The sequence below is a fragment of the Schistocerca piceifrons genome, chromosome 5 (assembly GCF_021461385.2).
Source record: "Schistocerca piceifrons isolate TAMUIC-IGC-003096 chromosome 5, iqSchPice1.1, whole genome shotgun sequence".
Classification (NCBI taxonomy): domain Eukaryota; kingdom Metazoa; phylum Arthropoda; class Insecta; order Orthoptera; family Acrididae; genus Schistocerca; species Schistocerca piceifrons.
In genome coordinates this window covers 397,725,220-397,752,390 of record NC_060142.1, presented here as the reverse complement: position 1 = coordinate 397,752,390, position 27,171 = coordinate 397,725,220, and the positions used below count along the sequence as shown (strand labels likewise).

Below are 27,171 nucleotides of genomic sequence, written 5' to 3'. Positions count from 1 at the left end.
AATATGTCTTTGTTTGTAAATGATGCTTTGTCTGTAAATAACATCTTTGTCAAGAACTTATCATTGGTTTGCAGTTTGCGTAGCCCCATTGAGAGAATTGTACCCTTTGTCTAAATTAATCACCAAGGAGCTCCTGATGAAATGGTGTGTGATACAGGTGAAGTTTGTTGGAATGTAGTATTCGCAGAACATCAAATAAGTCCACCCACATGTTTGAGTTGCCTGGTAGTGATATGCAGATTGTTTACTACAGCTGCTAAGATGTCAATTGCATGTCACAATTGGTTGCTAACTTGAGCCATTTACGTTTTTGGTATTGGCATTCCCTGAAAATGTTTGTGTTGCCTTTGCAAAGCTAGATTGCAAGAGTGCTCCATGTTCAGGATATCTCTTGGCATACAATCCCCATGCTGCTCTCATATTTTGGTGACATTTGCCATAAACAAAAACCATATCCAGTTTCTTGGCTTTTATGTAGAATGCTGTGAAGATCTGATAAATTTATGAAGATATCACCTACTCTGTACAGCAGCAAGCCAGAAACCAATGGTCTTCATGCAACAGATAAACATGCAAACCCTGCAGTGTGTGGGATGTTGTTTACTTTTGATGCTCTTCATGCAGCAAATAAAAACATGAAGCCTGATATTGGTAGAATTTTGTGTACATTCAATATAAACTGTACACTAAAGCAACCAATGTAGTGTGCCTGTTCTTTGTTGCTGATACTAAATGGTTAATGGACCCCATACATAACCAAACCTAACAGAACCTAATGCAGTGTACACATCTTCAGATATGTTATTAAAAAGTAAATAATATAACATGCCAATCCATTTAAAAGAACAAAATTGACTATTGTATCTCCTCTACCCTTCCACCTACAAAAAAATGATGAACTCAACACTATTTCCACTTTCTTCTATCGCTAAAAGTGGCTGAGTTATTCAAGTGACCTGTCTTAAATAACTCACCCTCTATAGGTGGAATTGACATAGAAAAATACCTCAAATTCTGGAATAGAAATATATTATTTAGACAGCATAAATGGCAAAACGACCAACAAATGAGAACAATCAAAGGCAAATAAACATACACAACGATGCAGAAGTTTTTATGATGTCTTTGCTCATGAAGTCGAAGTACCTTGATCATAGAATGAATTTTGTGCACTTTAGGCTGCTGACTCTGAAGATGAAGATGCATGTTTATAATAACTACTTAGACTATGCTTATCTCTACTTGTTGATGGACTGTGTCCTCCAAAGTTCATATGATACAAAGCAACTTTCTATAGGCTCTGCTACGTGACAGTCAGGTGCAGCCCAGTTCTGTAAGTCCCAGTGAAATATGCTGGACTCTGCGTTGGTGGATATTTATTTACCTAATGTCTCATATTCCAAACTGGCCTCTGATTCACTACATCTACGTCCATACTCAACAAACTGCTGTGAAGTGCATGGTTTATTCCTCATCCATTTGCACATGGAGTGCAAGAAGAATGACAATTTAAAAGCCTCTATGCATGTTGTAATTAGTCTGACCTAATCTCTTCGGTCCCTTAGGAAGTGATACAAAGAGGGCAGGTTACATTCTTCATGTAATACTGGTTCTTGAAACATTGTAAATAGTCTTTTGTGAGATATATGGGTGTTCTCTTGTGAGACAAACAAATCTGTGAACATCCGTGCTGCCATTATTTGTAAACATTCCTTACCCCTTATTAGGCCTACTTGGTATTGGTTGATGCACTTGAGCAGTAGTGTAAAAGAGGATGCGTGAGCACTTTTTAGGGAGCCCACTTTGTAGACTGACAGCATTTTCACTCAATCCTACCAGTGAACTGTTGTTGACGAATTGCGGTGCTACAGTTGAGCCTATGCGATCACCCCAGTTCTTACGTTAGTGCCATAAATTGTTACATCTAGATTGTTTTATGCGTTGACTCATTCCAATTGTTGCTCATTGTTGATGTAGTCATAGCTACTACTTACTTGAATGTTAATGAAGACCATGATTTTACATTTCTCAGTGTTTAAATCAAGTTGCCAATCTTTGCACCACTTTGAAATTGTATCAAAATTTGGCCGGATATTTGTACAGATTTTTTTCAGGCAGTATACTACTTCATTATTGATAACTGCACCATCTTCAAAAACTCTGAAGCTGTTATTAATATTGTATACCAAGCATTAATATACATCAGGAAAGGAATCCTCCTGGCACACTTCTCTGGGTCATACCCAAAGTTCTTCTATGTCTGTCAGTTACTCTCCTTGTAAGATACCATGCTGTGTCCTCCCAACCAATAAATCCCCTGTGTGTTCACAAATTTCATTTGATGCACCCAGTGACTGGACTGTAGTTAATAAGTGTTGATCAGTACACCATTTAACAAAAATATAACTTAATAATAATGAACTTAACAACAGTGATAATAATAATAAATTTCAGCAATAAGGAAACATATGGCAGATGGGGTGAACGAATTTTGCTGTCTTAGATCCTTAAGTTGGGCCACACAGCCAGAGGTCTATATCTGTGTGCATCATTAATGATAACGAAGAAGCAACCATCAGTATTGTCATTGACTAAAACTGTGTGTCGGACCGAGAGTCGAACTCAGGACCTTTGCCTTTTGCGGGCAAGTTCTGTACCATCTGAGCTATCCAAACACAACTCAAGACCATTTCTCACAGCTTCAATTCTACCAGTACCTCGTCTCCTACCTTCCAAACTTCACAGAAGCTCTTCTGCAAACCTTGCAGAACTAGCGCTCCTGGAAAAAAGGACACTGTGGAGACATGGCTTAGCTACAGCCCGGGTGATGTTTCCAGAATGAGATTTTCACTCTGCAGCAGAGTGTGTGCTGATGTGAATCTTCGTGGCAGATTAAAACTGTGTGCCGGACAGAGACTCGAACTCGAGACCTTTGCCTTTCGCAGGCAAGTGCTGTACCATCTAAGTTCTGGCAGAATTGAAGCTGCGAGGACGGGTCGTGAGTGTTGCTTGGGTAGCTTAGATGGTAGAGCACTTGCCCGTGAAAGGCAAAGGTCCTGAGTTCAATTCTCAGTCTGGCACACAGTTTTAATCTGCCAGGAAGTTTCACATCAGCACACACTCTGCTGCAGAGTGAAAATCTCATTCTAGTATTGTTATTGTTTGGGATTTGGGTGCTTAACATCTAGGTTATCATCACTTTAAATATATTTTGTGAATAAGTAAGCTTCAAAACTAATTTAACGTTTCTTATTAATGTAGTAAAACAACACTAATAGTCATAGGATAAAATAATTCTTACTAAAAACTATAATAATAAGATAAAAGTTGTAAAAGCTGTGGCTGGTAGCCTGTGCTGTTCAATCACTTGAAATAAAAAAAATTGTGTTGTGTGGTGATTTCAGTGTACAATTTGGTAGGGAGAGTACCATGAGGAGAGAATTTATGAACTTAGTAGCCAGTTGTGTACTGTTTGTAGCAAACGATTTGCCAGCCAGAGGAGATGGGCGCTTTGACGAAAATCTAAATACGGGTGCCTATGAGATAGCTGTAGTTGAACCAAAGGTCTCTGACCACAGAGCACTGGTTATGGAGATTTGTGCAAAAAGAATTAAAAATCCACCACCTGTTTCCACAAACAGAGGTAATAAGGAATGGATGGGCTGGGTGTTTCAGACCCAGGTGGATTTTGTCGTAAAAATATCTGCAAGAGTATGCTACTTATGTACTTCATCTTAGCTTTTTCTGCTTTTGCTGTTTTCTTGATATACTGATTGTGTGTAATAAAACTGCTCGAAAATAGCTTGACAGCGTCCCTTAGGTCAGAAAATGATACTGACGATTCCAATGTGTATGCTAATTTTGTTCCTAAGGGTGATCATGACACAGAAAGTGAAATAAGTGACCATCCACTGGACAGTGAGGCTAATATTGTCATTCCTATCATAAATGTGAGTGCACTCACTAACACCCATCAAGAGTCTCTATGAACTAGTGCGACTGGTGCCATCCTCTCTTACTATTTGTTGAGAGATTGACAAACTAAATGGCTGAAAAATGTTCTGAACTAAAATGTCTGCACCGTATCTCACAATACAGTCACACAGTTGCCTGATGTTGGTGGTGAAGCATGAAATGATAACAGTCACCATTGAGGCCTGGAAACTGTTGATTAATGGTAAGTTGCAAGCAAGAGAGCAAAATACTTACATGTATCGCATAAAACAGTTATATAAAAGTGACCCAGATAGTGCAAGGAACATGAAATAAGAGGAGTTTAAGTAATTATTGGGTATATTTCTGGAATTCTTTATGGAGGCAAAATCAATATGCAAGAATTTTGGGACGCTTGCATCGCAGGGACAGAAATCTTCTTTCCGATTACTTCACTGTGAAGATTTCGGTTTCTTTTGAGATGTGTTGGATTAATAATATTCACACAAAACAGGAACATAAAAATGATAAGTTGGCCCCCTATATGTGATGTTATTGATAGATTCACAAAAAAAAGCAGCATTACAGAAAATGAATACCTTACAGCGGATGAAATGTTATTTTTTTTGAGGGGGGGGGGGGGGGTGGGGGCATTCTTCTTTTAGAATGTACATTCCTTTGAAATCTGGGAAGTGTGGGATCGAAATATGCTAGAAAACTTTACACAGAGTGTAAGCTTACACCAGTGAGAACACTGCACTAAAATAAAAATAAAAAATCCTATGGAATTCTCACCTTACAGAAACAGAGACAGACATTTGTCTATATTCAGAATTAGTGACATATTCACATTGGAGTTATGTGTATCAAAGAAAAATAAATGTGTAACCTTGATGTCATCAGTGCATACAGACCATAAAATCAATGAAGAAACAGGTGATTGGAAGAAGCCAGAGATTGTCACGTTCCATAATGCAGTAGAGACTGGAGGAGGAGGAAATTAGTGTTTAACGTTCCGTTGACAACGAGGGCATTAGAGATGGAGCACAAGCTCGGATTAGGAAAGGATGGGAAAGGAAATCGGCCGTGCCCTTTCAAAGGAACCATCCCAGCATTTGCCTGAAGTGATCTCGGGAAATCACAGAAAACCTAAATCAGGATGGCCGGATGCGGGATTGAACCGTCATCCTCCCGAATGCAAGTCCAGTGTGCTAACCATTGTGCCACCTCGCTCGGTAATAGATACTGGATTGGATGTGATTGGTGTCTTGTGGTCAGAATGTAATGTTGGAAGGTGAACAAGATGCTTAACATTGTGTATGTTTAATGCCATTTTGAACCCTGTTTGTATAAATGCATTTGTAGTACGTGAAGCAAACACGGGACTGGATATTTGAAGAAGGCTGTTTCTCAAGCAGTTGGGTTTGGCAGAAAGAGCTACGGGTTTGACATAGAGAGCTAACCAGAAGAATCTCCTGAGGAACACTTCCCCAGCTGGCAGCATGGATTACCTCAGGGAAGGAAGTGGTTCCAAGAGGCAAATGAGGTCATTTTTATAAATGCAAAGACAATAAAACAAAGAATCTGAAAAAGTTATGGAAAGTGGCTGTTTCTGTCTTATTCTATGTTATGTGAAAATTGTGCTGAAAATTCAGATCAGTAACATATATATCATAAAGATTGGCAACCATTTTGTATTATACTGTATTATGCACTAAAATGTGTAATACTGTGTGTAACAGTCGTAAATTTATAGCTTGTGAGGGCATAAACTTTTAAAATCCCAAAAAAGTTTTAAATCTTCAAGAATATTTTTTAAATGCTGTATAATTAAATTTTCAGATTTTCAAAGGAATACCACCGTATTTCAAAGAAATGTATGATAAATTTAAATACTAATAAACATTGAAAGAAGTATTTTTGGCACAGCTGTTTAGAATTTATGTATTACATATTTTTTAATTTAAATAAATGTTGGATCTGTTAGACCCAGCCTCTCTATCTATGTTATTTTTCTTTGCCTGTCTGTTCTTAGGTTAAATGTTTCTCAAACAGCACAGTCTGCACTAGAGTGGCAGCCATGATTACAGGAAATAGCAGCAACTTGTGCATTTAAAGAATTCTTCTAGACCATCAAAACCAGATTTGACTATTTATGTCTACAGATTACCAAAATATTTCCTCCGAGCAGGCAAAATGCTATGAAAGGAAAAACATGGTACTCTAGTGAGATGGGAAAATTAAAATTCATCTCACTGTTATTACATAATCACTTCAAAGCAGCAACAGATACCATCTCAAAGGAAATGTTTTACAGCAAATATTTTCTGCTAAATAATAATTTATGGAAAGGATGTAGAAGAAGCCAAGAAGAAAAGCAATAATAGATTCATTGAAAGAGCTCGCATACCATGCCAGGCAGCCTGAGACCTGATCAACAAACACAGAGAGAAATCTACATCTTCCTTAAGTTTTTGGTTTTTGTAGTTCAGATGAATTCCACAATTATTTTATTGGCATTGTGGAAAACATTATGGATGCAATCCCAGATCTGAATATAGACCCCCCGCTGCCATTTTAAGAAATGTCAAAATGTGAACCATCATGAACTGGACAAAATTATAAAACAAAATTAAAAGAATAAAGCTTTGAACCGCTAACCATGGTAATTAATAACTGTTTCTCTGTTGGTGTGTTTCCAGACTTACTGAAACTTGCACAGACAGTGACACTTTATAAAAAGGGTGACCCTGGTTTGGTGGCAAGCTTTGGACAATTTCAATAATTCTAATCCTTGCCAAAGTCATTGGGTCTGCTATGAGAGACCAAATCCCAAACAACATTGAAATTAATGAACTCTTTACAGATGCACAGAATGGCTTCCAGAAAGGCAAATCTACAACTACAGCAGCAAAAGATCTGACTAATAACATAAATCTTAATTTTGAAGAAAAAGAATCTTTAGCACTGACAGTTTTGAGCCTTACTAAGGCATTCGACTGCATAGCTCATAAGATTATTCTAACCAATCTCAGTCAATATGCAGTTGGAAGCACTTCTGGCAATCCTCAGATCTTATTTAGAAAACAGACAGATTGTATCTGTACAAGGAACACATCATTTGAACAGAAGTTGAAATACAGTGTCCCACAGGGATCAGCCCTTGGCCCCCCTCCTGTTCCTAGTTTTTATAAATGATTTAAGCTCACATGGACAGTTATTGCAATTTGCAAATGACACAGCTTTGTACTCTAAAGGCATCAATGCTAGCAAGGCTCAATAAGAAGCAGATGTTTTGACAAGGGAACAATTTGTTGTGAACAAAATGAAAGTTAGTGAAGAAAAAATGCAAAAACTGGTATGTAGTGTTAGTGATGAAGGACACCCAAACTGTGTAGGTGCTGTGAAACTTCTGGATTTCATGGTGAACAGCAAATTCACTTGGCATGAGCACATTGCGCACATGTATGACAAACTCTCATGAGTCATATACCTCCTGAGAAAACTGAAACGTGAAAACTGATCAGTGTCTGCTCATAGTATTTTCTTCACTGTTTCACAGCCATATCAGCTACATCACAGTGACATACTTGGAAGGAAGTTTTCAGTCCCTGTGCCACATGTGGCCCAAAATTCTTGCATATTCATTTTGCCCCTTGAAGAATACCAGAAATATACAAAAGACCCAAAAATGACTTAAACTTTGTGGTCACTGTGGAAACTGCAAGAAAGCACCATTACTGAAAAGAAAGCAATAAGAATCATAACATCAAGCAGGAAACTGAACCACTGCAAACCCATTTCACACATCTAGAAGTGATGACAGTCATTATGTCTTAAACTGTCTCATTTATGTGTAGGAAAACCATAAACATGCGGCAACAAGTGCAATATTCACATTTATAACACATGCAATAATGAAAACAGGGATATGCGAGCTGTCAACACCCAGAACATGGGAGTGTTTTCCAGCAGTAGCTATTAAAAAGTTTGTCATGTACAAATTGAAATACAGTTCCTGGAATTACTAAAAGTTTGGGAAAAGATGTTTCAATTGGACAGCTTAAGCAATGAACTGCTGTACAAAATAAATTACTGTTTAGTGAACACACATTTTTACTCAGTGTTAACTCATTATAAACAGGGTGTAGGCCCCAATACCAAATGGTGGTTACAGGAAATATTGAACGTCTATGAAGATGGTCAGTTCAATGGGCTCAGGTTTGTCTAACTCACAGGAGAGCATCACAGAACTACTGAAAAACATTGATCGACAGACACTTCAAGATAGACGACAGCTAGGCAAATCTTCTTACTAAGTTTCAAGAACCAGTATTAAATGAAGAATCTAGAATTGTTTTAGAGCCCCCTGTATATCACTTTCAAAGACACTACAAAGATAAGATTAGTTTTAGTACAGTGCCACACAGCCATATTCTACGCTCCATTTGCAAGACGAATGGAAAGAAATTATAATACATGTCTCAATAAGAAGTAGCATCTGCCATGCCCTTGTAGATTCAGATGTATTCATTCTTTTATCTTTCCTTTCTAGCATTTTTTACCTTCAGCTCAACTGTTAATATTTAACATTTAGAGCTTTTGCCCTTGCCTTTTACTCTCATTCTCATATTTTGAATAACATCCTGTCATAGAGTTAAAATGTCTTTGTCCCTTTAATTTCCTATTGTGTTCTTCGTTCTATCATTCATTCTTTTCTACTTTATTTTCTTCTGCTGCACTTTCAAACTTTTCAATTTCAACCACCCATCTGTCACTGTCGAATTCACCTGATAACCTTAGTCTATGCCTCCACAGCTGTGTTCTGCTTTTGTGATCTGTCCTAGGCATCAAGTTCAGTAGGGGTTTGCTGATTTCAGTCCATATAATTCTTTACATTGGGTATGGTTCTTTTCAGTGAGTTATCTCTCTGCAGTGAGAGTAAGATATGCACCTGTGCTATACAATATGCATTAGTAGGAAAACAGCAGCTAGTATGAGCCCCCCTACCTAGAATTGGTAAAAACTTTCTTTGTTGTATTGAAATAAGGAATAAGTGCATGAAATCTTCACTTGATGGTTTGTTTTGGTTTAAATGGTTAAAAGAATTCCAACCAAAGTGACACACACTAAGCAGAGATTTTCTAAGACTTACGATTTGAAATTTTAAGATGCGTGTCATGTAGTACAATAAATTATACATTTTTAAATAAAAAACCTGTTTCTGTGGTTCACAAACAGGTTGATCTGTTTATGCATGGTGTCACAGGAGGAATGGTCAATATTCAGGGATATGACAAGAACAGCCATTTGAAGCAAAACAGTCTATGGAAAGCAAAGAGCTTGCAGTAGAAGAGATTTGTTTCACTGTATCAAAGATGAAGTAGTGCTCATAGTTCTTAAGATATACATTATAAACCCCAAGTTTCTTTATTTCTTCATATGATAGTTCATGTCATATCCCTCAATGTTGATGATACCTCCTGGGACACCCTGTATATCAGAAGTATAAAATAATAAACTCAGTTGGTTGAAAAGCCTTATCTCTTGTGATCTACTGAATCTGACATAAAGCATTAAACTTTTTTTTCTGATAATACTGTTCTGGGTGCTTAACACAAAGTTTTGATAGAAATCCATACCTGCCAATTTCTTTTCTGTGTTAAATCTGTAAGGCAGTTTTAAATTTTCTGCCAACTCATAATTCAGCTTGTGTGCTACAAGCATTATGTCATAATTTTTTTCAAATGTTGGTTTGAAAAACCCCATCTGAGGTGCCATAGATAATCATCTTGGGCTTGAAGCTCTTTTTTTCTGTGTTTGCTTTACCAATACGTATGTTTTTGTATAGGGTCTGCCTTTAGTGAAACACTATTTTGTTTTTTAACCCAAACATGTTTCACTGCAGTTGCAGCATTTCAGTAGGCTTTTATTTTGCATCTGTTAAAGATAAATAATGTTCTTTACTGTTTGTATACATGTAACTACTAGTTTTTTAACTCATTACAGATGTTTGAAAAAACACATAAATTATGAATTCATACCTTTTTACCACATGGTGTGGTTTTTCTGATGTGTTGTGTTTCTACAGTGACTGATTTGTTCCACAGTTTGTAATCTGCAACCACTTATGCCTTAGAGTAGATAAATTGTTTAAGCCAAAATTACGATTTGAAAGTTGTTACTTCTATGCCTGAAATCAATTAATTCTCTCTCTCTGTGTGTGTGTGTGTGTGTGTGTGTGTGTGTGTGTGTGTGTGTGAAAAGGGAGAGAGAGAGGGAGAGAGAGAGAGAGAGAGAGAGAGAGAGAGTGACAGTAGGTCTTAGGATTTATTTGTGTGGGGGGGGGGGGGGGGGAGGGGGGAGCTGGGGTGGTGGAGGGAGGGGGGCGGTGAGACCTGTATAGGTTGGTCTTGTCTAATAATTCTTTGAGGGCAGAGAACAGAGTTTCATTGCAGAGAGCTGTGTATTCATTCATCACTTGTTTTCCTCTCACTATGGCTTTTTGTATCCGATAATTTTCTTCAATTATTAGTTTTTGTAGAGGGCTGTTGCTGCATTTGAGAATTTTCAAATCAATATTGATGTTTGTTGGGTTATGTTTCTTGTCCATAACATGTTCAGAATATGTGGAATGACAGCTGTTACTTTTTAATGGTGTTCTGTGTATCTGGTATTAAAGTTTCTGCTTGTCTGCCCTTTATAAACTGATTTGCAGTCCTTACATGTTAGTTGGTAAATGCCAGATGTGTTTTGTTTGTCTTTGCTTGTGTTGGTTGTCCTTAGTTTTCTCTGTGTTGAGCCTACAGGACAGACAACTCAACACAGAGACAGAGTTGATTTCTGATATTGATTTTAATCTTTTTTGTATTGTAGTTCTAGGAACATTAAAATGATCAGCTGCAACCTTTTTGGTCATTTTGCCATCCAAAATACTTGAAATCCCTTGCTTATTGCAGTGTCTGACTGCTTCCCACAACACATGGCGCACACTTGTTCACCTGTAACATTGTGCCCTAAAAAACAAAAATAAAATTGCTAACATGGCCCATACCATCTGACTTTGGTACAGCCAATACTATCCAACTGACACTGCATATTAAAACACGATGGAAACAGAAACCTGCTTGAGTTAGGGCAGTATCACTATTATGATGCAATCTACATTAGACTACTTAAATATTAATACTGGTATGATAATATTACTTTTTACCTTTAAAAGTATAAACCAATGCTGAAAACAACACCATTCACAAGATTTGACTCTCAAAAACAAATAAAATTTACTTGGGGCACACACTTAACAGCTAATAACTCAAGTTCTTGGAAATGATGGAGTAATGTCTACACTTTATTCCAAGCACTACATGTATCACTTGTTTTGCAGCAGACCCAAAAAACACTTAAGTGGCTCATACTATCCAGTGACCAATAGTAACTGCCAGTTCCCTATGTGTTTAATTTAGTCCAAATGGTGTGGTGTAGAACTCATTACAGGGCTGAAATGTACTTTGCTGATATACATTCAGCATCTTGGGTTTTAATTAATTTTTATTTGGTTTTTGTCACTTTTGTGACTGCTCATATACATTTTTTTTTAATTTGCTGTTATCCAAATTTGATTGTTTGTGGCTGTTCAGCAGTAATCCTACTCAGTTCAATTTTAAAATGAAGTGACACACATTCAGTTGCCACCACAGCTGCACTCTCCTTTATGACCTACCCCAGGCATCAAGTTTAGTAGGGTTTTGCTGATACCAATTTATATAATTCTTTACATTCCATATGGTCCCTTTTCAATAAATTATCTGTTCAGTGAGACATACAGCTGTACGTTACAATACAAACAATGTATCAGTATCTGTTTAATGTAGTCCAAATTGTTTGTAATAAAACTCGTTACATTGCTGACAAGTACTTTATTGACATCTTGGGATTTTAAATAATTTTCAAAGCTTTCGTTTGTACTTAAATTTTAGATTTATTGTGACACAATTTGATGGTGAGTAGCTATCCAACAGTAACCCTGCTCATTTCACTTTTAATATAAAATGTAAAAGTTTTAGCACATTTCAGTAACAGCACAAACCATGAGATAAAATAATAACATTTATGGGGGGAAATGTCACAGGTATTCCGAGTAATCAATGGACATGATGGCAGTCTTGTATGGCATATGCAGTCGCAAACTTCCTCTCCATTACATCATCTGAATGTCTACACTGGCCGTTTTATCCATGATGTTGATGGTGATGGTGTACTGGATATCGTGGCAACACATACAGAAGAGACTTTAGATGGTGATGGGGGTAAGAATCAGAAAAACCAACCATAATCCAAATTTTGATAATGTAAGAAATGAGGAGTTTCTTGTTAAATAGTGTTATTGAGCTCTTGATATTGTAAAATTTTAATGTAAAATTAGCTTTCCAGCAGAACTTATGTTGCATTTACCACAGCTTAACTGTTCACTACAGTAATTATAAATGTGTACATGCACCAAAGTGACATCTTTGCTGGGTCATCTCATGCTTGTGAGTGGCCGTCATGGCAGAATGCTCCAGAGTGTACCTACACCAGGAAGAGAGGAAAGCTACTATGCTCCTCAAATTCTTATTCGTTCAGATGGAGAAAATGTAGTTATATTTGGAACTGGTGGCCACAACTCAGCTGGAGGTCTCTACGTCGTCTCATTACAGGAACTCATGTTAGGAGAAATGCAACATGTAAGTGTGCCTTCCTTGTTCCTATCTCTTTTAAAGTCAGAGTATAATCTTAGATATGTCACAACCTATTAGATGCTTTTGAAATACTGCTTTTTTGTTTATACATATTTCCAATTAGTTTTTTAATGTATATTATCACTTTCTGTTTGCACTGTAGGAGCATTTTGTTCTGTAGTATTGCTGAAGCTGCCATTATTTCAGTAATGTAAGTTTACTTCCTCAAAATGTGTTTTATACCTCTACAATGACAGAGAAAGAAAAATAGACATTTGTGTCATAAGAAAAGAAGAGATATCTACTTATGTTCTTTGTCTAGTGGCTGTAGCAGAACAGTGGATGTAAATATTTTCTAGTATTACTATAGAAAAGAGGTAATTTTGGAATGTACGTGTGTGTGTGTGTATTTTGTACTATCTTTACATACAAGGTTTGTAATTTTGTAAGTGAACCTTTGTTTTGCAAGTGGAAAGTGTGGAGGGAGGTGGCTAATCGTGCAGACAACATATTTCCTATTATGTGTGCATTGCATTGATTTGAAAAACAATTGGTACTGCATAACTTTTGTTTTGTAGTGGCAACTTGTTCATTGTTTCACAAGATATAAAGCCGTATTTTATAACTGTCACTTATATTTGAAGACTCAGAGACCGCCAAATAATGTAGTATAATATGGACTAGAAAGTTATTGGCTGAATAGAATAACAGAAGGGGTAAAGATAGCAACTCAGCTCATAGTTGAGGTTTCGAATCATCAATAATCACATATATAAGACAGATAATGTTGCTACACTTTCAGACAATTTGTTCTTTAGAACTAAAAGTATGCACACACTCTGGCATGACTACATTTTCCTGGCTGACTACATCGTTCTGACCCTGAAGTTCAGCTGGTACAGAGGAGTTGTCAGGTGGAGCAGATGAGGGGGGGAAAATGAGATGATAGAGAGATAAAGTTGGAGAAAAGTAGCTTGTGGCTGAGAGAGAGAGGTAGCCAGCACACAGGATAGTAATGTAACACTCCATATCGACCCCACTAACCATCAACAGTACATGCATTTTGATAGCTGCTGTCTCTTCCTCACTGAAAATTCAGTCCCATATAGTCTGGCCACAACTGATCAGCCCATCTTCAGTGACAAGCAGTCCCTTACAGAAAATGCTATAGGTCTTAGTAAGGCCTTCACACATCTGTGCCATGTCTGTGTATGCTAGGGTGGCCAGATGTCCTACATTTCACAAGATACTCCCTTTTGTTTTTAGGCTTTATCCTCCTGCACACACAAAAAAATCCTAAAAAATATCCTGCATTTCAATATTATTGTGCAAAACAACATGCAAAATTTGGTTATTGTCTTATTCACAGGAAATTAGTAATTGGACAGCTAAAGGAGGATGAAACTTGTGTATGCAGGACTCTTTTTACAGAGGAAGAAAGTGTTGATGAGAGCAGTTGGCAAAACTGATAATCACAGAGTATTCAACCAGAATGATCTGTGGCACGCAAGTCGATGCAAATCATTAGTGGGTCAGCTGTGGAGTGGTGTTTGTTTGATTTATCATCATGTCAAAAGTGAAAGGAAAATGTGTCTTGAATCCCGAATTACGATCTTTGGAGCGATTTATTGTACACGTTAAAGATAAATCCAATAGTGATGGTCATTGTTGTTTTCTCAGTAGCAAACAGAGGATTAAGTGAAATATCTGGACACATGCAAACAAATTAGCATAGGTTGCCCGATAACTCTGCTGTATCCACCATGTCTCTTAAAACTGGGATCATCTGAAGAAAAATTGGCTGCTGCTTTAGGTGTTTTGCCTTCTACACCACTCAATATAACCACATTTAGAGCAAAGGACTTCACATCAAAGCTGGTTCAAAAGTGCTTCGATCCTAAATATTCATGTGCAAAAACTGAATGTAAGATTATTCTGACAAACATCGTTAGCCCATTTGCAGTGTCCGAAGTGGAAGAGGACATGGCGAAGGTGGTTCGATGAGCCTTCTGCCAGGCACTTAAATGTGATTTGCAGAGTATCCATGTAGGTGTAGAAGGTGAATTATATTAGTATGTACACATACTCATCCAATCACAATTAGCAAAACCTTTTTTCCTCTTTTGATTCCACATTTTGATTTCAAGACAGGAAATGCAGGTGAAAGTTCTGGACTTTGAAGAAGAGTTTGGAGAACATTCTGACATTGTTTCTTCATGTTTTCTGAATGCATTGAGTGATCATAACCTTGGAAAAGGAAAATTATTGGATTTTGTGCAGATAACTCTAATACAACACAAATTCATGGAAAGGCAATAATAATATATTTATTCCATTGTTCAGAAAATGTTTGATAGACCAATTGTAGGAATAGGTTGCAGTGTCCATTTTATTAACAATATAATACAAACTGCTGTAGACTGGCTTCCAATTGTTTTGAAAGTGTAATTCATAGACTTTATCCTTATTTTCAGACGTACATTTATATGAAGCCTCCTTGCAAACATTTTGCTTTTATGGTAATTGATTATTCTAGAGTACTTGGTTACAGTGGAACAAGGTGGCTGTCTACACTGTCTTCAATTGAGTGGGTATTGAAAATATTTCCAGTACTAAAGTCATATTTTCTATCGCAAAACAAATGCCCTACTGTAATGAAGCAGTTTTTTAATAGCCCTGTGCTAGAAGTGTGGTTGCGTTATGCAAATAATCAGGCATCCGTCTTTCACAATGCTATACAATCATCAAAGGGACTAATATGGTAGGTGTTTGTAAACTACATGGTGATACAAGGAAAAAAGCTTTCAAATAGATTGGATTTTGTATTTATATTTTTAATAGTAGACACAAAACTAAAAATGCTGGAGAGTGAAGGCCTAGTTAGAGTTTCTGATTTTAAAATCAATATGGAAGCTTTTTTATTCCACTTGTATGCAAATTTGGACCAATGGACTTCCCAGTTTTTTGCACTGGAAGTACTCTGGTAGGCTAACCTGAATTCTGTGTTTGAGTGGTGTCATGTTAAAAGATCTTTGGATTTTGTACTTAAATATACTGTAAAGGAAATTCGCGACACAAACTTTTTTGACGAAATGTAAAATGTTAATAATCCTGCAGTAAAGGAATGAAATGCAAATCACAAACTAAGTCATTTAAGATGGGTTGAAATATTTGCAAAATCGAATGTGTTAAATATTTATTTTGGCAATGTCAGTAACATTGTAGACTTTAACCTTTGCCCCTCTGCCACAAATGCTCCAACAGAGTGAGCATTTTCTGTAATGCACAATACATGGACAAAAAAATCCAGACTTAAGCCAGAAACATTCAAACACTTCATCATTACAAAATGTAATTTTAATCAAAACTGTGTGGAGTTCTGTAATATACCTCTGAGAAATCCAAAGATGTTAAAAGCAATTAATTCAAGTGAAAAATATACTTGATTATATTTCATTATTATAACATATTTCACCATATTTAGAGTGTTAAGGTGTTGATTGAATGACTGTTATACTTGTTGCATGTTCTGTTAAATCAACTGCAAAATGCAAATAAAAACAAATAGGGTCAATTTGGTACTATTATGTTGCATAACTGGTAGATCCTACTTTTTGTGTCTGTAAATGTGGTGACCCTAATGTACGTCCCTGATCCTTTGAGCACCTCCGTGGACCAGCTGCAAAGCGGCACACGGCTCATCACCCATTATCATCTCAGACTGGAACAGATTAACCATATCCACTAATGTGGTACATCATACCTGCAATCCGTCCTACTCCTTCCAAAGCAGTATTCTCCCACCATCTCACTTTACAAAAATATCCTAGTCAAGCCTTACACAACACCTACTTCAAAGCTCTTGCCACATGAGTCGTACCCCTCTTGAAGACCCAGGTGCAAACCTGTCCAATGCATCCACCTAGCTTTTCCTATGCTATTAGGTGTAGCACATTCTGTCATAAGCATGGCCACTTCTAAAAGCAGTCACATCGTATACTAGGTCTGCAGTTATTACTGCTAAGTATTTTATGTGGGCGTGACCGCCACCCACCCAGCTGTCCATTCAAATTAATGTCCACAGCCAAATTGCAGACAGGAGCAGACTTGATCACTCAGTGGCAGAACATACTCAATTTCAGTGACTGCTTTATAAGTTGTGCCATCTGGATCATTCCCCCCAACTCTAGCTTCTCTGAATTATGTTCTTGCAACACATCTTCCGATCCTTTAATCCTCCTGGGCTGAATCTCCACTTGCTCCTGCCCACTCCCGCATCACCTCTGTCCCTTGGTCCTAACTTCACTCTTCATGCATGCACACCTTCCTCTCTGAAATCTGCCCTGCCTCTGCCTGTGTTCTATGACCCCCTCCTGAATCCACTCCTCCACCCTATTGTACACTGCACACTACTCCCTCTGCCTGCAGCCAGAATGAGCTCATGAATGGCATGTTCCTGTGCCTTTTCCTCCCAGACATTAGCAACATATACCAATCCTCACTCTCACTCTCCACCACCCTTTTCCCCTCACCCATTCTACCTGAAACAAAACTCTCACCCCAGATGAGGTGCAGTGCCAGCATAATGTAGTTTGCCAGCTAGGTGGCGTCTCTCTCTCTCTCTCTCTCTCTCTCTCTCTCTCTCTCTCTCTCTCGTGTGTGTGTGTGTGTGTGTGTGTGTGTGTGTGTGTGTTCTGTTAGCTCAGGATTCATCTGAAAACATAGCAATGTTCTCAGTCTTGTTCATGTGACTATCGAGAGTTAAATGCCTGAGCTACATTTTATATTTTTACATTTACTCCTATTATTTAACACTGTAGTATAACTGACATTAAAATTTAAGTTTTCGTTGTAACTTTTTTTCGAGATAAATCCTTCAGTTTTCTTCAAACTGCCCTTGTACGAGATAAATAGCATTATTTTACAACCAGTTGGCACAGTTGCTCATTCCAGACTGCCACAGTATCGTCAAGATTTGGTCACTGTAATAACATTAATCCTTCCCAGTTCAAAATATAGAGCTTTTTTAATAATAATAGTAATAACTCAGCCACTCAGCTGACCAGAATACCATGACAGTGATGCCCTAACAGGGTGCGAGTGCAACTGACTTGCATGAGAGGTCAGCTGGTCCCCTGCCAAGATCCACCATAAACACCTGCCAACCTATGTGGCCCATTGCAGTGCCCAGCTGCCACCCCTGCCATTGGCCAAATGAGCAGGCCCAAACGACAGCCTCAAGAGAAAAATGGGGCAAGCCATGGTAGCCTATGGCACATGGCACAGGGTACAACAAATCCAGGAGATCCCGTGGATGGCACCTATGCAGACATTCTGCCAGACTGTACCCATTGACCGGCATCACCTGGTATGTAGTCAGAAATCTTGACAACACATTGTCGCAGTAAGAGGCAGACATGGACTACTTCTTTTGGGTCTTGAATGTACTCACAAAGCACACCACCTCCAAGTTTGAAGCCAGGTGAAACAGGTTGGTAGTCAGATGCTAGATACCATTATGAATGCAAAAGTCTTCACACTCTTGAGACACAAACTGCCTACCATTATCAGACATGAGGGTCTTGGGGATTCCCTCTGTAGCAAAAATAACTGACAATGTGAGAACAGAGGCAGTTGACAATATGAAGGACAGCTTGGCTACATATGGAAAATTGAACAATGCATTGATCACAACAACCTCATGCTACTCATAAAAGTACGTGCAATACCAAGTTGCACCCTGTCCCAAGGGTGCTCAAACAGTAGAATGTATCTGAAACAGCTGTACGTATGACTGCAGTAAAGAGTCTAAATCATGAGAAGGAACAGATTGAGACTCTAAATGCACTCTATCGACTAACTGAAAGCCAACATTGGCTCTGCAGTAATTGGGGAACAGACCCCAGTTAGAGGAAAAGAAAACGCAGCATGCAAGTCAATCTACAGGGAAGCAGAGTCCAAAACCACGTAGAGACACAGGGATAAACTCAGCACACAGGTACAGTGGGCAGCGAATAACTGAGCCATCAGCACAAAGCACAAGATGAGTCCACAGTGGTTTACCTCAGCATTAACACTGCCCACCCAGCTTACTGCCACCCACAGGCAAACTCTTCGGTCAGCAGGTCTGCCCACACTATGTGTCGTGTGTGCCCTCCATGGAAGGTTTCCGCACTATTCCACTGCGCTAGCTTCGCCAGCTCATCTGCCTCCATTACGATGTCCACTGGTGGGGATACTAATGAGAACAGACAGCAGGCTTATTGAATACTGGGTTTTAGCCACAATTTATAATTCAGTGCTTGCAGTTTTCTACAACAACTTCTTCGGCATGCTCTGGCAGATTGTCATGTTGAAGCAGCCCAACTCTCACTGTCCAGTGGGGCATTTCCTTTTCTAATAAATCTATGAATATGATGTCCTCGGTACCATCCAAAAAATTTCTGGTCAGTGGACACCGTCTTTGATGCAGGTTCACCAGCAGCGACCCATTGTTTAGATTGTTGCATGGTTTCTTATGCGTAACAATCAGTCCACGTTTCATGGACAGTGACAACTGAATTGAAAAAGTCTTTTAAGATCTCACTTATATGACTCTACACTCAGGTTTTGTCCACCATCAGCAGCCATGGAACTTACTGAGTTAAAAATTTTTTCTGTGTCGACTCATGTTTAGTATTAATTACCATTCCTGTCGAGACAACTGAGGCATCTGCATTTTCGTGCACTTTTGTTCTCAATCAATTAAATTATTGTCTTGACTTCTCAATTATTTCTGTAGTAAGCATATCGGCTAGAAATCTGGGCAATGGTCATCAAAAACAGGTGTTCAGCCATGTTTAAATTTGTTGAATCAGTATCTAACTTGCCAGTGATGATGTATTACTATAAACAGCATCCAATTTCGCTTTTCCAATATTTGATCACGGAATTCTTCCACAGTAGAGGTAGACGACCATTTAGATTTGACACAAACTGCAATTGTGGAAAAACCTTGATCACACAATTCTTTACTAAGTGCTATAGATTTCAAAAAGGTCATCATCAGACGTAAGCTGAGGGACAATGTATAGAAATTATGAAAAGTAAGTAAACATACCATTGTAACAGATGAACATGACAAAAAAACTAGACATTGGTTCAACAAATTTAAATATGGCTGAACATCTGTTTTTGATGAGGATACATTGTTATTTCAATACTTACATGTACATCCCAAGGCTCAACAATCTGGGCATATGGACGGTATATAGTAATGCAATTTTTATTTCATAAATATTGTATATGGTAGTACAGCTGTCAATTCAATGAATGCAGGTTGTTAAACTGGCTATAGAATATTAAACTGTCAGAGAAGTAAACTATACATTCAGATGGTGAAAACATTAACCAAAGACAAAATTTGCATCAACAAGTAAGTATACTATGATTGCTTTCTCAGCAAAAATGCAATAAGAACTTTTATGAAAGAAGATTTTTAAAAGTTGTTGGATAAAAGGTAAATGACAGTTAAATGTGCTTTGAAATATAACAGTGACACAAATGAAATTTAAATGACAATAAAATGTACTTCAAAACATAACATTAACACAGCATTTAAGAACTGTTTGACTGCATGAAATTCGTGTACAGAGGATGTCAGTTATAACAGGTGTTACTACACAAATAACTAAAATAATAAATGAAGTTACAAAACATATACAACAAAATGTGTCATATGTGACATACATGAGAGAAATACATACTAGTTCCTATTTGTCAACAGTACCAGAGTCTTTTAACAAACAAAGGGCAGTAATACATGGAAAAAAATACAAATATAAAAGGTCATGAGTGATATGCACAATTAATTCTGAGTAAAGTTTGTTGTGTAGTATATACAGGGTGTTTCAAAAATGACCGGTATATTTGAAATGGCAATAAAAACTAAACGAGCAGCGATAGAAATACACCGTTTGTTGCAATATGCTTGGGACAACAGTACATTTTCAGGCGGACAAACTTTCGAAATTACAGTAGTTACAATTTTCAACAACAGATGGCGCTGCAAGTGATGTGAACGATATAGAAGACAACGCAGTCTGTGGGTGCGCCATTCTGTACATCGTCTTTCTGCTGTAAGTGTGTGCTGTTCACAACGTGCAAGTGTGCTGTAGAGAACATGGTTTATTCCTTAGAACAGAGGATTTTTCTGGTGTTGGAATTCCGCCGCCTAGAACACAGTGTTGTTGCAACAAGACGAAGTTTTCAACGGAGGTTTAATGTAACCAAAGGACCGAAAAGTGATACAATAAAGGATCCGTTTGAAAAATTTCAATGGACTGGGAACGTGACGGATGAACGTGCTGGAAAGTTAGGGCGACCACGTACGGCAACCACAGAGGGCAACGCGCAGCTAGTGCAGCAGGTGATCCAACAACGGCCTCAGGTTTCCGTTCACCGTGTTGCAGCTGTGGTCCAAATGACGCCAACGTCCACGTATCGTCTCATGCGCCAGAGTTTACACCTCTATCCATACAAAATTCAAATGCGGCAACCCCTCAGCGCCGCTACCATTGCTGCACGAGAGACATTCGCTAACGATATAGTGCACAGGATTGATGACGGCGATATGCATGTGGGCAGCATTTGGTTTACTGACGAAGCTTATTTTTACCTGGACGGCTTCGTCAATAAACAGAACTGGCGCATATGGGGAACCAAAAAGCCCCATGTTGCAGTCCCATCGTCCCTGCATCCTCAAAAAGTACTGGTCTGGGCCACCATTTCTTCCAAAGGAATCATTGGCCCATTTTTCAGATCCGAAACGATTACTGCATCACGCTATCTGGACATTCTTCGTGAATTTGTGGTGGTACAAACTGCCTTAGACGACACTGCGAACACCTCGTGGTTTATGCAAGATGGTGCCCGGCTACATCGCACGGCCGACGTCTTTAATTTCCTGAATGAATATTTCGATGATCGTGTGATTGCTTTGGGCTATCCGAAACATACAGGAGGCGGCGTGGATTGGCCTCCCTATTCGCCAGACATGAACCCCTGTGACTTCTTTCTGTGGGGACACTTGAAAGACCAGGTGTACTGCCAGAATCCAGAAACAATTGAACAGCTGAAGCAGTACATCTCATCTGCATGTGAAGCCATTCCGCCAGACACGTTGTCAAAGGTTTCGGGTAATTTCATTCAGAGACTACGCCATATTATTGCTACGCATGGTGGATATGTGGAAAATATCGTACTATAGAGTTTCCCAGACCGCAGCGCCATCTGTTGTTGAAAATTGTAACTACTGTAATTTCGAAAGTTTGTCTGCCTGAAAATGTACTGTTGTCCCAAGCATATTGCAACAAACAGTGTATTTCTATCGCTGCTCGTTTAGTTTTTATTGCCGTTTCAAATATACCGGTCTTTTTGAAACACCCTGTATTAGAAAATAGTTGAAGTGCAAATATCATTCACATACATAACATGGTAGAGAAATCCAGGTTACAGTAATGAGGTTAAAATTATGAAGTGTGAAGCTGAAGCCATTGGTATAAGTAAAATGATAAATAGGGAACACATTAGTATGAATGTCATGATGTAAACCATAATCATGTTCCATGTAGATATGCCCTTATTACTAATATGTAACAGTAAAATGAAGTAGCGAATGAAGGACCAATACTGTAAAATAGCCTAGAGGATATTTGTAACTATATTGAGCATGCTGCTTCGTGGGACTGATATTTACATTAGTGATGTGTGATGCTAGTGGTACTATCACTTGGTGTGAAATGAACTTTTGGAGGAAAGTCAAGTGCACACCAAGGTGTCAAATGACGTGCAGAAATGGTGGCTTCATCTCGTGTAGTGGAAGAAAAAGCAAGGAATGTTTGACAGTAGATGATACATTCTTGGGTTAGACAAAAATGGTTTGCATATGAATTATTTGTGCTTCTGGGATAAGATCAAAATTCCCTTTTTGTGGTATTTTTGAATATGTCTAGGACGCAGTCTCTACTGAAATAATGTTGCTCATTTAATAGTCAGTATGGCTGACAGATTCAATGCATATATATCTCAAACTCTTATGTATCTCAGACTCTTCCACAATGTCTAACAGATGGCTGTGAGAGGTGACATGCAAAACTTCAAGGCCATGTTTAATAGTCAACAAGCTGTGCCTGTTCGCTCTCAAATACTGTTCCAGAGCATTAGCATTATAATATATGAATGCTCCATGTATTATGTGAAGAAATCCCTCCCCTTGCAACCAATGTAAAAATTGTCACGATCAATCCACTTTATCATATATGCAGCTAGTTTACTAAAACTACTTTGAGATTTCTGTCCTACATCATAGTTTAATCACATGTGCAAGTTACTCCTATTTTAATTGTAACATTGATATTAGCCTTTTTCAAGACTTTGCAATTTTATCACAGTGGGTGCCATTATATGCCAGGCTAAGAAATCTACCATGTATTTCCTCTTTTTTGTTCACGACATTGTATTTCCTCTTCTGTATAGAATAGAGCAATTTTCAAACACTTTTTGCTTTATAGCCATTTGTTGCATAATCATTTGCAGTTCCTTTTGCCTTCCTGACTTAAATTACAGCACTAGGACCTAGATTGTCACAGTCTAGATTGTTACTACTGTCTATAATACTAGCGTAGGTTATAACTGACATCCTACGTATGTGAATCTCATGCAGTTAAACAGTTCTTATCTACTGTTTTACTGTAACATTCTGATGCAGGCTTTATTGTAATTTACCTGTTATCTGTGTCATTGTTATATTGTGATGGACAGTTTATTGTCATTTAACTTTTACCCAACAATGGCATTTAAAATATCATATTTTACTGAAGTTTTTATGTCATTTTGCAGAGATGCAAATTGTATTTGGTTAATGCTTTCACCGTCTATCAGTATAGATTACTTCCTTCACAATTTAATATGGTACAGCCAGTTTGATACTTGAATTCGTTGAACTGACAACTGTACTACTATATGCGCTCTTTATGAAATGAGAATTGTTTTACTATATACAGTTCATGTGCTCAGTGTGTTGAGCCTAAAACTAGATCTATGTTTAAGTATTGAAATAATTGTGCATACAGTGTCTGCCACAATCATGTGTTACTTATGTTTTATAATTTCTGTACAATGTCCCATGACATATGGCTGACAATGATTTTGTGAAACACGTAACACTGAACAAAGAATTATGTGATCAGAACTTTTCCATAATTACAGTTTATATCAATTTCATTTTTCTCTCATCACCCATTTTTCCATCCAAAAGCAAAAGGCAAATCACAGAACAATTCCCCACTTTTACCATCTCCATGAATATGACATGGCAAGACGTACTGAATCGACTGCCAAATTCAAACTAATCTATGAATCACTGTTATTTTTGCTCTAGCAGTATCTAACAGATAATAGCACACTATCTGGTAACACCAAATCATGTTAGCTGTGTCATCTGTCTCCAAATATGCATACTTCTTTACCACCTTATAGCTGAACTCTCCTACAAAAGCAAAAATGCCATCTGCTATGTAAGCATTGAGTATTAGTTTCAAGAAGAGGCAAGCAACATGTTACTTTCCACTTTATATATCATAAAATAAGTGTGATGATAAAAACACAAAGTCGAAATTAGGCTATGGTAATGAACCTGGAGAGTCAAATGTATGTAGAAAGTCGTGTTAATAAATTTCAGTCTGTATAACCAGCATATTAATTTGAAAGCTGTAATCTTTATGATTAATATGACTAACTTAAACTAGATTTGTGCATTTTGTTTTATGGTTACTGCAGTCATGTAATAAAACAATTTTAGGTAAAAGTCCTCTATAGAGATGAGTTCAAAGGCATAATGTCACCATCTGTACTAGCTGATATAACTCATGATGATGTAGAGGATATAATAACTGCAGCTTTCAATTCAACTGTTCTGGCATTTGATGGGCAGCGTTTGAAAATGTTGTGGAATTACACTGTTCCCAATTCTGAGACTTTCAGGTTAGTGTATACTATGAACAGCTGTTAATATCTTAACTTTAATTTGTTATTTTTTGATTGAGTTAAGATATTTCAAACAGTATCATAATGTTCATTTTTCTTTTTACAAAGTATGCCCACACCTGGTTACTTCAATGATGATGATACGCCAGATTTTTTGGTGAAATACCAAACAGGACCTGGTTTTCCAGTCTACTATTATTCACAGGTAAGCTAAAATTGGTGCATTTGTATTATCGTCTCTCACTTCTACAAGGTATGGTCACAAAGTTTTGATTATCACCTTGAAAAAAATCAAATAGTGAACACTCAACTTGCTGATGGTGCTAGTCCTTCACTACATACTCATTTGTCAGTGCTACGTTTTTGCCAGCAGTGGGAAACTTGACAGAAATCTCAGTCGTACAAGCCTGTATTCTAGCTGTCCAGAAAATTCTCCATATTGAAAATCACCTTGTTGTCATTTTGGAAATACCTGCTGTGCAATGGAGTAAAGAGGGCCTAGTCACTGGGTGCCATATCAGGAAAATATGAGGGATGAAAAAAATTTGATAGCCAAAGGAGCATCAGATGTGACTGTGTCCTATGCATAATGAGTCGAAGCATTGTCCCAGAGCAGAAACACCCGCTCCGACAACTTCTAGCAGTACTTGACAGCCTCCCATAAACTCGTCAGGAGATTTCGGTAACATGTTCCTGTGAAGATCTGTGCCATAAGAGCATAATATGTTAGCAACACACCATGGCAATCCCACAAAACACTTGGCATCGCCTTGCGTGATGTTGGCTGGGTCTTCATCCTTTTCAGTGGCAGTGAATCCAAATATTTGTCCTGCTTGCTCTGCTCTTTGCCTCAGGTCACAATGGTACACCCAGCATGCCCATGGTGATTCGGCAGCTAAAAGAGTAACATGGGTTAACCTCATACAGCTGCAACATATCTGCTGCTGCCACCTCATTCTGTGGGATTTTTGAATGAGTGTGAGCAGTCGCCGGATCCAGTGGGCGGTGACTCTTGTCATGCTTTTCACTTTTTCTGTTATCACCTCAATTGTGATACACCTGTCTTCAAACACCAGAGCATCCATTTCGTTTGCAATTTTTGGATATTCACAGAGAGATGGTATGTTACATTGTGTTTTGCACCATTTTGCGCTATTTTGTTTTAACTTCTCTGGTGGCATGCTGAGGTAATGTACAATGGGGATTTCATTGTTTACCAGAACTGCAGACATGCACCTGCAAAGAATCAAAAAATTAACTACAGAAATTTATTTTTTTGAGGTGATAATTAAGACTTTATGACTAACTATAATATAGCTGTCAGGTAGAGTAAAATGATCAAATTTCTTTCGCTGTAGAAATTTTTTCACATCTTCCCTTCCAGACTTAATCATTCATCTATACTGTAAAAACCCATCTAGTATATACTGGTTTAGATAGCTATTTATTTTATCATGGCTGGAAATGTCACTGAGGAATTAAGCTCACCAAACAAAATATTCCCTTAAATATCACATTGGTCTCTTTGGAGCACTGTAGGTGGTGTATAACTGGTACCAGGAGGTCATGTGGTACTGCACAACGGAAAGTCATGGCAGTGAAGTGGTATGTATATCCCAGTTGGTTGTATGGAATCAGCACAGTAACATTGGTCAACATGGAGATGTGATGGAATGGAGGAAAGGAATTATTGAATTTCGAGGAACCCATGACCAGACTGTCAATGGTGTTGCCCAGTGTCTGTATAAGGAATGGTGTACCTCTTACAATCATGTAACACAGCATAAGAACAGTGGTCATAAAAAGATCCTGATGATGGGGACCAGAGTAAAGTGTTGTACCTTATCGATGACAGTGGGTTTCAAGTCTAACAGCAGCTGCTTCTGTCACATTAATACAGGTCCATTTCAATCAGTACTGGAGTAAGCATTATGATTGTAACTGCATGCAATGAACATTTGGAATTAGTACCTTTCGAAAGGCCATTTCTCACAGTGGCATGTAAATTTACCCATCTTTAGTAGGCCAAACAACACAGAAACTGGACAGTAGCTGACTGAAGGTGTGTAATGTGGTCCGACAAGTTGCAATTTTGCCTCTTTCAAGTTGTGCATCAGGTTGAATGTAGCAACAGCCAATGAGGCATTTAACCTGCAGTGTATGGAAAGTATAGTTCACGTTGATGGTGGTTGTGTGATATTTTGGGTTTGCTGGTTTTGCTAACTATATGTACCCTATCACACTTCAACCTCCCTATTATATCACTTGAATCTAGTCCTACAGAAAATATCTGGGACTGTTTTGAATAGCAGGTGAAATTTAGCAGTCAGGATCCCCACAGTTTGATAGCTCCATTGGATTTAATGATCAATGAATGGCTTCAGCTAGGTATGGTGTACCTGAAGAAACTCTCGTCCCCCCTCACTGCACATTCCAGTATAGCCTCCTACTGCTTGTCCTCACCACACTCCCACAGACATTATAGCATTTTCCC

The 27,171-nt window shown here is 38.1% G+C and overlaps 1 protein-coding gene across 1 annotated transcript in view; it reads left to right on the top strand.

The window, feature by feature from the left end:
- The window catches only part of LOC124798645, a 91,012-nt gene that overhangs the window by 16,231 nt on the left and 47,610 nt on the right, over positions 1-27,171 (top strand). The window contains exons 4-7 of the mRNA XM_047262142.1: positions 12,065-12,242; positions 12,439-12,659; positions 24,493-24,674; positions 24,786-24,882. Coding sequence (XP_047118098.1) covers positions 12,065-12,242; positions 12,439-12,659; positions 24,493-24,674; positions 24,786-24,882 — 678 coding nt within the window. The remainder of the gene's footprint in view (positions 1-12,064; positions 12,243-12,438; positions 12,660-24,492; positions 24,675-24,785; positions 24,883-27,171) is intronic.